The sequence below is a fragment of the Halictus rubicundus genome, chromosome 4, assembly GCF_050948215.1.
Source record: "Halictus rubicundus isolate RS-2024b chromosome 4, iyHalRubi1_principal, whole genome shotgun sequence".
In the NCBI taxonomy this organism is placed as follows: domain Eukaryota; kingdom Metazoa; phylum Arthropoda; class Insecta; order Hymenoptera; family Halictidae; genus Halictus; species Halictus rubicundus.
This window is the reverse complement of record NC_135152.1, coordinates 17,051,338-17,066,643: the sequence shown is the minus strand read 5'-3', so window position 1 is coordinate 17,066,643 and position 15,306 is coordinate 17,051,338. Positions and strand designations below refer to the sequence as shown.

Genomic DNA, 15,306 nt, shown 5'->3' with positions numbered 1-15,306 from the left:
TGGGGACCATAAAAAATTTCTGGGGTTCGTTTGAACAAGTTGTGGGGTCGGAGACGCTTTCGGGATCTATTACGAAAAATTGTGAGCCTGTTGAAAATAGATTATGCACTTGCAAAAATTGTGGGCTCGTTAACGATTTTTGAGGCACTTGGAAAAATTGTTAGGGCCGTGAAACCATTCTGGGATCCATTACGAAAGATTGTAGGCCTGTATAAAATTTATGGAGCACTTGGACAAATGGTGTGACCATGAAAAACTTCAGGGGTCATACAAATCTTCTGGGATCGATTAAAAAACATTGTGGGACGATAAAAGACTTGTAGGGTCCACTTAAAAGTATTGTGGGGCGATTAAAAATTTCTCGGATGCAGCTAAAAAAATGATGGGCTCGTCAAATATTAGGGGTACCCATAAGTAATCAATTATTTGCAAAGAATTTGTTTTGCTTTTAGTTCTGTACCAATCGTTGAAGAGGAAACACGTATTCTTTTACAGTTTTCGGTAAAGCAGCCTGTGTTCAAAATATTCTAAAAAATATAATTTTTTTTTACAACTCTGTCATAAAATGGCGGCGTTCGTACCTTCCGAGGATCATATTCGTCATTGTATACTTTTTCATTTTCATGCGGGATTTAATGCAACGGTAACAACAAAGGAAATTTGCGATGATTATGGAGATGTATTGAAGGTCAACAAGTGTCAACGTTGGATCAGAAGGTTTGCTGCTCGTGATTATGATCTCGAAGTGGACGACCAGTTGAATTTTATAATGACACTCTAAAATCTCTAATGGAAGCTGATCCAAAATTAAGTATACAAGAATTATCGAGAAGTCTTGGGTTCACATGGTCAACTATACAAAGGAACCTACACGAAATGGGAAAGGCATATAGGCAAGGAATTACCGCATCAATTGTCTGAGACCAACAAGAATATTCGTCGATCAATTTGCACTTGATTGCTATCCAGATTTCGTAGAGATCCATTCCTTAGCAGAATCGTTACCGGAGATGAAAAACGGATTCTTTATGATAACATAAAGCGTTCGAAGCAATGGCTTTCTGCAAATCAAACCGCAATATCAACCCCTAAACCTAGCTTATCACTTAGAAAGGTGTTACTGTGCATTTGGTGGGACTGTCGTGGCATAATTCACTTTGAGTTGTTGAAACCTGGAGAAACGGTTACTGCTGAGTTGTATTGTCAGCAATTACAACGGCTGTATTCAGAACTATTGAAAAAGGGGGCATCTTTAGTCCACAGAAAGGGTGTAATACTGCAAATTGACAATGCCCCATACAGCGAAACTCACTCAGGAAAAAATCAAAGAATTGCCATGGGAAGTTTTACCGCACCCCCCGTACTCACCGGGTATTGCTCCCTCCGACTATCATCTTTTCAGATCTCTGGAGCATTATGTAAGAAATAATACATTCACTTCTGTAGAAGATAGAAGTTCACGAACCCTGGATTTCTATAAGAGAGGGATTGAAAATTTGCAGGAAAGGTGGCAAACTATCCTTGATAATGATGGAGATTATATAATAAATTAAGAAATGAAAACTTGAATTTACTACAAAGTTTGTTTTAGGTTTCAAAATAATTGATTACTTATCGGTCCCTAATAGATTTTGAGCTTGTTAAAAAGATTGATGACCCATTGACAAAATTCTGGAGTTGATGAAGAACTTGTGGGCCGCGTGAAAGAATTGCGATATCCGGTTACCAACGAGAACGGTCAGACACCACGGACCCGTATAAAATGGCCGAAAACAACACCAGAAGTTTGCCGAGGGAGAAGGTGACGGAAAGAAAAGAGGGGGTGTTCGGACGGAAACGCGGGAAAGCGATCGCGCACCTGTTCAGTTTTCGCGAGTGGTGGCGAGTGGTCTGGTCTCGCCCACGTTTTGCCAGGACGTTCGCACATGCGTAGAGACGGGGCAAACTCCTGCACACGCACGTCATCGTAAGTGTTCGTTGGAGTCGCCGGGAGTTTGTCCGGCTCGGTAGTCGCGTTCGCCGCGTCGTACGAGCAAGTGCGTTCTCGTTCGTTCTTATCCCGTAACCCTTGACCCGCGTTCACTTCCGAGACATCCCTAGCCAACGATATTCGTCCCATTCGCATCTATAAAATAACCAAACGGAAGAGACAAACCTGCGGCATAAAGGATACCGAAACATGTGCCGACGTTGAGAGCGGCTCGAGGATCCTCGAACCTGGAAAAACCGTCGTTGCTGTTCCTCGAAAATCGTTCTCGCTGGTACGGACCATAAATTGAGGCCCTCGTGTTCATTATTCGGTCCCATTTTTCCCTTCAAATTCACTCCTTTTTATTCGGACTCTTTAATGAAAAGGTCACTGGACCCGTCGGCTGAAAGCAAATGTTTCGGAAGGTTTTCTCGATACTAGAATTACAGTTCAGGACATGTTCTCTGTCATTAACATGACCCAGTCCTTGTGATCCCTGCAGTCCGCAGAGTCCTCGCAATCCTTGCAGTCCTTGTAATGATTCCATCGAGCGGTGAATTTTCAATGAGTCGTTGTTTATTGAAATACCGTCGAACAATTCTGTCAGTCAGGTTGGAACTTTGTATAAAATTTCAGGGAGCCGTGACTCTGTGCAATCAAATGTAAATACATGAATATTCATGGTTCACCTGTTGATAGAGTCGGACATGGAAAGACCGAGTGACGACTGGTACATGTTCCAGCAACTTTTATAATAGTTTGGTTCGGTTGATTTTTCATTGTTTAGTCTAGAGAGAATTTTGTGTCGCTGTAACCATATGGTTGCTCTTTCGATTTTTCACGATGTTCCTGTATGACTGCAATCTTTGAGAAAGGTTCTAGACGTCTGTAACGGAGCTTTCTCTGCGTCTATCATTTTTGGGGATACTTCTGTAGATCCATGAATTTCGACAATTTTTCTGTACTGTCCACAATCCTTGAGCTTGCTCTTGTGCTTATACGTTTATAATTTTGGGGGGTGATTTTCTACGTCTACAATTTTTATGGATGCTTTCCTACGTTTATAATTTTTAGGGGTGCTTTTATACGTCCACAATTTTCAAGGATGCTTCTCAACTATAATAAATTGAGCAAGTTGAAATCAAATATTGTGGAGTTTATTATCACGAAGATAAAATTTTGAGATGCTACACAAGGATTTCAAACTTTGAAAAAAAAAACCGAATATTTTCGCAATTTGCTTTCGAACATCAAGACCCACTCGCCAAGGAATCCTAACAAAAATATATCAGAGTGTATTACAAAAACTTCCACATATCGGTATCGAACAGGAATATACCCATGTTTCTCAACTCTTTCGCGAATGCTCGCGTCAGGAACGATCGCAGTTTCGTCCCGCAGGACCGTCCTCCTGCTAGAATCAATTTTTCCGAGCCGTTTCAATCGCTCGCGATCCAGCTTAATCTGCCACGCGGGAGCTGCAGGGTCTCTCGAAATCGAGACCTCGAGGTGCAAGAACGTAACCTGTTGCGGGTCACGGGATCGCAAAGCGCCGAGGATCATCGCATTGTGTTGCCGTCCAGTGAAACCGATCGCGTGTGCCATCGCTGTCGTTCCGTTTCGGCGGTGCTTGTTCCTTCGAAAACCCGCTTACGATTCGCTGAACCTTCTGCTGTCGGACAAACGACGCTGCTACCGGAGAACGCGGAAACACGATTTCGAAACACAATTGCTCTCGCATGCGTAAGACGTGCCCTCAGGTAACCCCGTCGGAAAACGAAACCTTTCGAGAACATTTCCACAGTAGCTTTCAGAATTTGTCTCAAGCTGGGGAAATTCGAAGACACTGTTTACTTCTAGCCTGTAAGTCTTCGCTCCCCGTCTCGCACAAAATAAAAGTCAAACACGCGGCTGACAAAACTCGGTTTGAAAGTTGTGAAAAGTTCGGTGAGACATTGCAGATTTTTCTACGGAAATTTTCTATCGTAGTTCACGAAATGAAACAGGAAATTTTTCATTTTTGGAAAGTCTTTGTTAAATTGAGAATTAACAGAAAATTATTGTTTTGGATTTTCTGAGAGTTTATACGCTTCGCCGTAAACTTTCTTGTATTCGCTTGTTTTCCTAGAACGCTGCCTTTTTATGAGACGCGTATTTGACTCACTGTGAGACGGAACGGGAAATTGTTTGTCTCGTTGAATCGAGAATTATTTACATAAAACTTTACAGTTTAAAAAATTTGTAGTCCGCGCAGCTCGGGTTTATTGTTAATTTTTTTATATTTCTTTCTCCCGTGTACTAGACTGCGAATTTTTAAGTTAACTGTTGGTCGGAACGGCATATTCTTTGCTCCGCTAACAATCTTGTTTCGTCGAGGATTGAAGAACATTCTATTGTACCTCTGCACAATTTTCTTATATTACTTTCTCTCGTGTACATACTCTTATCGATTATGTTTCCTGTTTATCGAAAATCCAGTCACATAAACTGTGTTATTATTATTTTCGCGAGACCGCGGATTTTTATGTAAAATAAAAATTGTCTAAAATAATATCAAGAAACAGGAGATAAACAGACAGTTTCTTCTTTTAGGTATTTTAATACATTGAACCTAGCTCGATACTCTTAAATTCTTATAATCTTTTCACTGTTTTATGTCATTTGCTGATCGTTGTTATAACTGCATAAAATCGAATTACTACCGAACGAAAATGCTTCCTACTGACTTTCGATTGCTGTACTGTTCAAAGTAGTTGCAGATTTATTTGCGATTCGAATTTCTCGATGTTTATTTTGATTATCTCGTGCTGCAATTCTGAATTATTTGACACTAACGATAGCTTTGAAATCTCGGCAGTTCGGAGACGAGCTGACGCATCCACCGAGATTACTTTGATTAGATAATCGACGTGACACCGGCGATCACGGCTCTCGAAAATAGTCCACCGATTTCGACATTTCTCCCTCGAAATACCAGAAACCTCGGAAATCGTTCTCAAAATCGTGCAGATACGCGATATCGGAACGCTGTCCGAGCCAATAATAACGCTCCAATGAAAAGAGCAATTGTTCGCGCAGGTACGCCACCGATTTTCCATTAACCTTTTCAAGGACACGCCGTGACACGTGTGTACATTTAATTTCGTTTCAGTATTCGAACTTTCATAGTCACGTACCTGGTTTTTCATGGTTAGCCTAGTCAAATTGCGCGCACACGGTGCAACCAGGAAATTCCTAGGTGTAGAGGGGAGTTCTTTTTGATTAACTTTGCGCAACCAATCTGTATATTCAAATGATCCAACGGTCTTGTCTGAGTCTGAAGTATCACTATAGTGTCTAATGAAACATCGATCCTGATGAATACGAAATCCTCTGACATGGGACCCGGTTTGCTGGATCCTTATCAATTTTTATGTAGCAATTTTCTTTTACATATTTTTAACACTAAACCTACCAAGCATTAACAGTATCTGGCAAATATTGCTTTATGAAAATGGCAACCCTAAATTTATTGAGATTGTCTGCAATTTTCCATAAATGAATTTTTATAGTTTCAACAATTATAAAATATAAAACCGGCCATTTTGACCGTGGTAGGTTTAGTGTTAAACTCACTTCTTTGAGATCAATCTTGATGTTCCGGACTTAATAGTCAATAATATTTGTACTGGCTGCTCGAAAGTTGTAACTTGGTAAAATTGCTATTTAGCTCGATTATATCTTCTGTACAAAATGGTGTCTCTACTAATCCCCTTTAAAATTTATTTTTGGAGTGATTTAAAATTTGAACGACATTGCTTTTTGCAAAAGCTTGTTTCTCCATTCCATATCCACTATTTTGAGTACATTTGCGGTTTCGGTGTGTTAGCGTTGGGCGCTTTTAGGAATGGACATTACCTTCCGGTGAGAATCCACGTGCGCCATTATTGCGGTGACCGTTTCGTAACGCAAAACCGATGGGTCTCTTAAACTCGAATCACGGACCTGAAACCGAGCGACAGAGGACATTAAAATGCTTCTTTCAGGAATATTACTCTTCTTTTCCGAGTACCATAAATTCTCCGTCACGTATAACAAAAATTAACTTTGTCAAATGTGTACCGTATTTTACTTGACACTCTAACTACTTGGAAACAGCTGGTCATCTTTGAAAGACTGCGAATTGAAAGAACTATAATGATTATTTTGCCAAACACTAGTTCCGAAATTAAGTTAGATATTAATATTTCTCATAACATCATTGAAACCGAATTTCACGATTTGTAGGACCTAAAACAATGAAAAATAAAATAATAGTAATAATAGTAATAATTTAATTGATTTAATCAATGATAATAATACTTCTTGTCACTTTTCAGTGACAATATCTACTCTTACATTTTCCTTTGAATTATGTCCACTTTATACAATTTGTCGGTGTGACAATTGGGCAGCCATTTTGTCAAATAATGAAATTAGTAGACTTCCAGATGAAACGTGAGTTGAATAGGGAAACCATTTAAATTCCTGCCATTCGAGCCCCTCTGTCAAATTCCATATGATTGCTATGCTACGTAACATCGAATTAAAACTATCCTACAAATTCAATCCTATAATCCCAAACGAATTGGGTTTCGATATATTCGCGTTTATCTGATACGATGACAAAAGAAAGACTATTGAACGCATCAGAGGTGTATAGCAATCGCGTGGTTAAAATTTCGGTGATAAATCCTGCTTTCCGCGGTCGTTGCCAACAATGATCCAATTGCCAACAATTTTCGCCGAGCTCCCTTTTCCATCATTCTTCAAACGATTCCATTACAGTCGTTTGATTTAAATATTTCTTATTCCACTCCTCGAAGATGTACTAACAGATCGAAATGAATTTTTGGAAATCGCAGTTCTTCGAGTGTTCTCCCAAACAGGGGGGAAATTGTAAACGATTATCACCGTTATCATTCTCATTGCGAAATCTGACGCAGCGCGAATAAAAATTGCAACACCCGGAAACCATTTGCTAATGAAGACTGAAAAAAAGCTCTTTTCGTAATTACTGCAGCAGTAATGATTGCATTTGTCCTCGTTACTTCATTTTGGGCTCGTTCATTTGGCGACCTGTTCACTTTCCTTCTTTATTGCGCGAGCGACTGGAAATTCACTTAAAAAATGTGTAAAACAATTACTTTTTAGAAGCATTCTTCAGTGCAGTGGATTGCAAACCAACAACTTATGTTTCTCGATTTTTATGTATGAAAGATGAACACATTCATCCATTATTTATCATCTGTCGTTTTATAATCATTTTTCAGTCTCCTATTAACCCAATTGGTAATTATTGAGTAATAACCTAAATACGTTCGAGCGTGTTCAGTATCTTAACACTAGATTTACGGAGCACTAAAAGTGACTATTCTATATATTTTTTTATAGAAATAACAAGAAAATGTCTACCCATATTTTTAGGCATTTTTTAAAATAATATATATGCAAAGAAATAAATTGGTTAAATAATTCCTCATGGGTGCATTTTTACAATAATCGTTAATTAAAAATATTAAGTAAACCTAGTGTTAAGATTAAAAGAGTTTAAGGATATGTTCGACTAAAATGATTAAAAACTTGAAATAAACTAATTGACTCCTGTTTCTTACACTTGATACAGAAAATTCTTTTTTCTATTTATTACACAATTTTCGACTGTTCAATTGAATGTCATTATTAGTTTTCTACCTAACGTATACGCAGGGGTTTATTATTATCATAATAAAGGTTGTGTATTGCTTTTTATCCACTACGGAATAAATTCGTCAAAAGTCCATTTTCTGTGGAGGTCCCGGAATTTTCGCAAGGGTCACTCGGAGGAATAAATAGCAGCCATAACGAAATGCTTCCACGTACCGTTGGAAACGTTATTCCAGCCGGAACAGGTTCCCCTATTCCTAAAATTCCGATTTTCAAGCATCTGTATTCGCTGCTGACCAGTCCTGGACCAAAATTTATAGAAGAATTATTCGTAATGCCATTTCGAGTGGGCGTTATTTTACAGCTCAAAGAAAACATTATAACACAAATCCCCTGGCTAATATAAATATTTATATTATAATTAAATGAAAACCATTAAAAGCACAAATTAATTCGTGGCCCTCATACATTATTTTAAATTCAAATCTGCTATTCCCCACGTTGGAGGTTCACTAATATTTATAAAATGCAAATTTACAGGGAGGGGGTGGAAATCATTTTCGACGCGTATTTCGATTGTTCGCAAATAATCAACAAATTCGCGCAGGAAGGGCTACGATTTAATTTGTGCACCTAATATTTGTAATCAACGACTTTATAATCGTTTGATTGTAATTTATGTTACGATCCAATAATATTCCAAGTTGGGAAACTTGGACGGTTGAAGTGTGTTTATTGTGAATGGAGGAGCAACGATTTAGGTTTTTCTCTTTCTCTGTACAGTATCGAGGATCGCGATGCTCCTAATTTAGCGAACTCCTAACCGAAATCAATTGGCCAGCGTCGAACACGCGAAATCGGATTACCATTAGTGCATCGATTGCTGAACCAGCACCGATAAAAATCGTGCGAAATTCACGCGACTCATTTCACGAAATTTGCCCCGAGAAATCGAAAGCTTTCGCGTGTGCGGATCTTTACGCAGGAATTTTATGGCGCAATTTCTGAATATTGGAATCGATAGAGCATTAGAGGCTCTATTTCACGGCAAAAATCCTATTAAATTTAAATGTCTGCGTTGAAAATCTAGAAAAGAATACTTTACGCATTCATGCTAAAAATGAGTGGATCACATACAAAATTAAAAAAAAAAAGAACAGATTTAAGTATTTGGTTTTTAGCTTGTGAACATTTTTATTTTGCAATGGAAATTTCTAATTTTGCATGAAAATCTCTAGTTTAATCATAACTATTCCTATCGTTTAAATTTACACAGAAGAGAGTGTTATAAGTCCACAAAAAGAAAAAAATCGTCACACGCAACTATGCTGTCAAGCTGCAATTAAACGCAAAGTATCTTTGATGTTGCGAATCATAATTAGCCGTTCGTTTGAATCGCGTTTTCGGGTCAATTTTATTTAGTAATCATCCGCGCGGAAGGGTTCGCGGAAATAAATAAATATATAACGATGCGAAACGGGCAATCGAATTCAGATCAAATCAGCCGATCTGATTGCAGTGCAATCATTGCACACGTCCTGCGTCTGTTCGTCATTAAAAAACGAGTTTCAGCGAGCAGTAAAACGAACTTTATCGGTCCCGCTTTTGTATCTTATCCGGTGTGTCATTAACGACAGGCTCGGGGAACTCGCTCGTTGATAAGCGTAAATAAATAAATAAATTACCGCCCGAGAGAACGGAGAAACGATTCGCGAACGACGGGCCTCTTCTTCTTCCCCTTCTTCTGCATTAGTCGCAGACGAGCGGACGCGAAAAGGAGTATAAAATGGAGGACCATGGAAGAGCCCGGTCGAATTTATGGTCTTCCCGATGCTTAAAATTCTGCCACGGAACGATTCCATAAATCTTCCCGGATTATGAAAGCGTAATTATTCGTATACGACGGCCCCCGGTTCCGGGTGAACCGATAAAAATGAAGGTACCGACGCGTAGAAGAATCTGTCTCTCGAAAACGTAACCGTGCACGCGCTTTTTACAGTGTTGTAGCGATCCTTGTCTGCAAAGTTGCGCCGACTTTTTGTTTTCTCCAACCGGTTTTACACGTCGTTTGCATCTCGTTGTACTTCTGCTTCGAAATTTCTTTGAAGATGATTTTTAATATTCCCGGAGCGATGGTAGAATATTCATTCTAATTTATGTGGACGCTTTGCTGGAAAGTTGCGCTCGGTTTCGTCCACAGCCGAGCTGTTCCAGCGTCTGCCCGTACGGGCAGCGATTTTCTTGCCCTGGGCGTACACAGAACGGCGGGCACGAAGCCACGCCCCCATGCCACGGCTGTGCTGCGGCCTACCCCCACTCCGCTGAGTCACTTGCCCTTAGCTTTGCCCGTAGCTGTGCCGAGCGTCGCCAGATCAAGACTTGTTCCCCCACTCTAATTTCCCCCTCTAACGTAAGTGACGCGTTCCGTCTCTGCACTGGCAGAGAGAGGGTAACGTTTTCCCCTCAATTCGTGCTCCCTCCCCTCATCTGGCGACATTGGCCCACGGGCATCGGTGGGCGCCCTTGCCCGCTAATAGGCATGTTTAGCAGCTCTGTTCTACAGGGATTTAAATGTTATTCAGCGTCATAGCGCTTTGGAATTTCAAAAAATTGAACACTAAAATTAATTGAACACTATGACGGAGTTCCTATGGCAGTATTTCACCCGGCGAACCGACGAATAATCTGCGAGCGTGAAAGTAAAATGGCCGGCCCCGTAAAAATGCAGTAAAACACCACCCTCCTGTGGTCCGCGGGGTAATTGAATAATCTCGATCAATAATTTTAAAGAGATCACTAGCTCCAGCTTTTTCCCCGACACCGCGTTCACCATGTAGCTGACTAATACCCTTGTCGACCTAGCAGAGGCCGTCCGGTTGCAATAATTGCATTCTCGCGTGTCAATCGCAGCATCCCCCTTTGGTACTCTGTCGACGAGATTCCCGCAGATTTTGCGTTCCATTGTTTGCATACTTGTTGTCGTTGAATCGAGCCAGTGATCCTTCGAGGAGTCTGGCTTATCCTTGACGGGGATCATTGGCGAAATAGCTACCTTCCCCACCTCTTTTCCGCCTTCTCGATCGTAGAGCTTGATCAATGGCATCTCTGGATTGTTCCGCATCGCGAACATGGTGCTTTATTAATCCGATGAGTTCGTGACCGAGGGACAAACAAATTCTCGACTCTCTCGAGGAGAATCGGTGTTCTTTCCGGGAGAAAGGATACTGATTCTTTTTTTTTCTCGGTGAGTTCACTCAGGGGAAGCACGTGAAACGAGAGACTGGGAGGGAGGTAGGTCTGTTTAGTAAAGTATAGTCGGATGGAGTCGTATTGGTTTCTCAGATTGTTGAATTTTCATAGATCATTGATGAATAAACATAGATTTCGTGAGGAGAGGAGACAGGGGGATTTGGTAAAGTATAATAACACAGAACTGTATTAATTTTTCAGATTTTGCCGGTTTAATCTTTGGATTTTTTAATATTTCCACGCGATTTATTTATAATTAATTTATATTTATTTAGAAAAATACGAAATGACAAATTTGCTTTTTACTCAGATTTTTTAATATTTTCTGCATTGTCCCTCGGTTATGATAAAATACAGCGCAATGTGTATGGGTTTTTAATTAATTGTGTCTCTCCTCCCTTTATTAATGTGAAATAACTGATTTTTAAATATTGTACACGTATTCTCTCTCAATTACAATATTTAAAGGATTTACGAACTGCATTTTTAGCCAAGCCGGATACTAATTGGGATTGAATATTCCATTTGAGAATATTTGCCGATATTCTTTTTAATAACAGCGTGTACATTGTTTTTATTTTGTATTTTTACACTATATCTGTGTTCCACCATTGTTTATGAAAAAACCAAAGAAATCCAGACTCAGTTATTAAAACTGGAGTGACCATTCGACTCTTTCAATATTTTCCGTGTTATTTCAAGCAAAATTGCATACATGTTAATAATTTGTGCATGTAATCCTTTATCACATATTTATGCCTTCATAAAGATCCTTGTTTTTGAATCGAATAGTATAGTAATTAATAGCCGGAAGAAATTGGAGGGTGGCTCTCAGTATTCTTAGATTAAACAAAATATGAAACCATCGAAACGAAATTTTGATTACAAATCCACTTTACCAGAAGCTCCACCACGAAAAAACACATTGCAAAAATTAGACCATTCCCTCGGTGAACGCACCCTAAAATTTCTATTTCCATTTACCTGCTGCACGAACCTTTGAAAATCAAATTCTCGCAGCAGCCCTACGCCCAACCCGTGAAAATGTAAAACGGTGGAACAAGTAATCGGATAGCTGGGACATGTATCAGTGAGAGAAGTTAGTCGCAGGGATCCGCAATAGCTTCGGTTCGCATCCTCGCATAGTCCGCCTTTGAATCGCCTTGTGCTCGCGGTTACCGAATCCTTTGATCCCTAATGAAAACTCCTAACGTCGACCCGATGTCTGCATGTAGATACACGGGTGGGGAGGCCAGTTTTTGGCCGTCGAGGTGCCACGAGGATGCCAGAGGATCGATCGTAACCGGAAATCCTGGAGAGGCTGGTGGGAATCGATCGGTCAGCCCCGAAAAATCGTCGCGAGACAGATAGAGGACATGAAGTCGTCGGACGCTTAGCCGGTCAGGCGATTTCGTCTCGAGGCGATGAATTACTCGAGGGAGCCAGTGGAAGCCTGAATCCTGCGACCCTGCTGCCCAGAAACAGTGACAGTGAGAGAGAAGAGAGGAGAGAGAGAAGAGAGCGACATGTCCGACGAACAACACGGGAGACTGGGAATCACTGCAGATCCGAACGAAAGCGAGCTCGATGGAACCGTTCAGAGGAACCAGGCCGACGATCAGATCGGCAGCACGCTCGAATACCACAACGACACGCTGCCCGATGCCAACGCCACCAAGGAGATCGACTCGTTCTACTTCTACGAGGTAAGTTCAGAGAATTGACCTATTCGTTACTGACACGCTACCGGAGAACCCTAATCAGCTGTCCTGAGATTCTCTTGGACGGCTCTTGGATCGGGGATTGATTCTTTGAAAGATTGAGTGGGATGCTCGCGTCTTGCTTCGTGTCACAAGATAGTGGTCCTATTTTTAAACAATTCTTTCCAAACGGTTGTCTCGGCTAGCCTACTCGGTCTCGAGTTAATTCCAGCAAAGTCGTAGTTTTTTAACATTTTTATACAGACGTTTTGTACACTGTTTTATCGAATCGAAATATTGATTGTACTAGAGATAGAAGTTCCGAAAGATTTAGGCTTGATACTCTGCTGGATAAAAATGTTTGTTGTACAAGAAATTGTCTGAAAGTTCGAATTTTCATAAAAATCCATTTTGTGAGTGGCTGCTTTCTCTGTGAGCAGAACAGAGTTGTGCAGAATTACGATTGAATTACTCGAGGAATTATAATTACAAAGTGATTGAAATACATTGTGGTTCAGTGATATTGTAATTTATAATTCAGATCTTCATTCTGTTAAATTAGAATGTAATTCGTAATAGCAATCGGAGTGCAATTATAAAATACTTTGTAATTAATTTACGTAAAATAGCGTTACATACGGGCTCTACTTTGGAGAGCTATATTTTAATGATATTGGATTTCAATTACACATCTGATTAAAATAATTCGTAATTGAATTAATTGAAAGGTTTGAATTATGCAATTCAGTTACGACGTAATTCAATTGTGTTATTGAATTACAATTAATTGAATTAGCACAACTCTGGTGTAGAAGTATACTATCTAAATCTGTAACTTGAAAGTAAAATTTTGTGTAAATGTTTCTTATAGCATCATAGTACTGTTCAGCAGGATAAGGAAGTTACACAATGACTATAGTCCTCTTCACTTGGCTTTTTCAGATCAAAACACTATATTCCATTAGAGCGTATAAAATGTCTGATCCATTTGCAGTTAGATTGTTCAAATAGATTTTTGATTGAGTGGTGCGAAGTGGTGTGCCATTTTTTAAATGATTTGAGAAATCAGAATTCCGTTTCCAAAAGCCACAATGAACAAACGCAGACTCAGACGAGCAGAAATAGTAAGCTTAACCAACTTCCGTTGGCAACGGGGTACACTGTCGAACTGGAATTATTACTAATGAACATCCGGCGGGAATCAACCGATAGCCCGAATAATTATTGCATACCGTGCATATACGTGGACTATGTTGATGGAGCGATGATGAATAGATCACGATTCCCCGCGAAAACATCTTGCTCGTTCGATTTCGATTCGGCGCGGTATACACAGAGGCGACAGTGGATATTGCATCACAAAGGAAAGGTCACTCTATATGGAAACAAGGGAATGAGAAATACAGTAGAATAGCGATTTTTCGTATGGAGATTCGAGGAAGGATTCGAAGAGGCGCGAGCGTACGAATTGCGTGTGGAGTGTCTGTCTATTGCTCACTGTTTCTACTTACTGCTCGCGTGGTGCTCCGTGACTCTGATAATTTTTCTTCGGTCTCTCAAAGTGCATTATATAAATATAATACGTAATATAGTATATAAATATAATAATTAATCAATATAGTAATATACAGGGTCATCCGTTTTTAAACGGCCAAACGTCAACCAGCAATAGAGGACCCCAAATGAAACAACTTTCACCCCTAACACTTTTTTTGATTCGGTCTTGATTTTTAGATAATTGCAAAAACCCGTCATTTTTTGCGTTCACTTAAGATTAAATATATTAGGACTGCAATTATGTATCTTGATGATTTTTCCTTTGTTTGGTTTAAAATAAATAGGGGCATCTTTTTTATTAAGTCAACTTTTTTGTATGACCTTTGGATATTGGTTTTTTTGACATGTGGCACGCCGTGGAGACTGAATGAAATAACTTCGAATCAAAACTAGTGTTAGGGGCGAAAGTTGTTCCATTTGGGGTCCTCTATAGCTGGTTGACGTTTGGCCGTTTAAAAACGGATGACCCTGTATAGTAAAATAGTAATAAAGTAATCAAAATAAATATATAAATATAGTAAATAAAGTTAATTATCAAGGATGATAGTGCTTGTTAGACCGCGGTTCATTATGCAAAATAAAAATGTGCTGCATCAGTTGCAACAGATAAAAGTTAGATGTAGATTCAATACCTACTTTAATAATTCTAACAAGTTGAAAATAGTGTACTTATCCATTTATTAGGACTTAGTCTATAAATAATTATCCTTCGCTTGCTTTTTATTTGGTTTTAACTTTATTGCACAAAATATCTATGGACCGTCTCGCTCGGTTCGCTTCTCTCTGAACGCGTGTACGCGGTGCCTAGCTTTTTGTTTTTAAACATTCTTTTTTTTTCTCTTTCTTCACGTAAACATTGCGCTCTCTTTCTACTTTTATTTCACGCTTTCCGTCCAATTTCACCGCTCAGCCATCGATCATACATTCTCGTCGGTCGTACCACTCACTCAATATTTACACTCCATATTTATACTCCGCTACACGTTCTAAATCTAAAAAAGGAGACGAGTGCTCCGAAGTAAATTTCAATGGCACTTCTAAACCAGGATAAACAATTCCATTTGAGCTGATTTGAGATCGTTCGAATGTAAAGGCAACAATTAGGGCAGCGCGGAGAAACAGTACGACTATTATTACTTCCAATCACTTAAGCCGATGAAGTTAGCC

The 15,306-nt window shown here is 39.6% G+C and overlaps 1 protein-coding gene across 1 annotated transcript in view; it reads left to right on the top strand.

Moving 5' to 3' along the window:
* Nucleotides 1-2,167: 2,167 nt before the first annotated feature.
* Nucleotides 2,168-15,306, top strand: part of Ccap-r (Crustacean cardioactive peptide receptor) — a 72,021-nt gene continuing 58,882 nt past the window's right edge. Inside the window, exons 1-2 of the mRNA XM_076787160.1 lie at nt 2,168-2,261; nt 12,118-12,588. Coding sequence (XP_076643275.1) covers nt 12,409-12,588 — 180 coding nt within the window. The 5' untranslated portion in view covers nt 2,168-2,261; nt 12,118-12,408. The remainder of the gene's footprint in view (nt 2,262-12,117; nt 12,589-15,306) is intronic.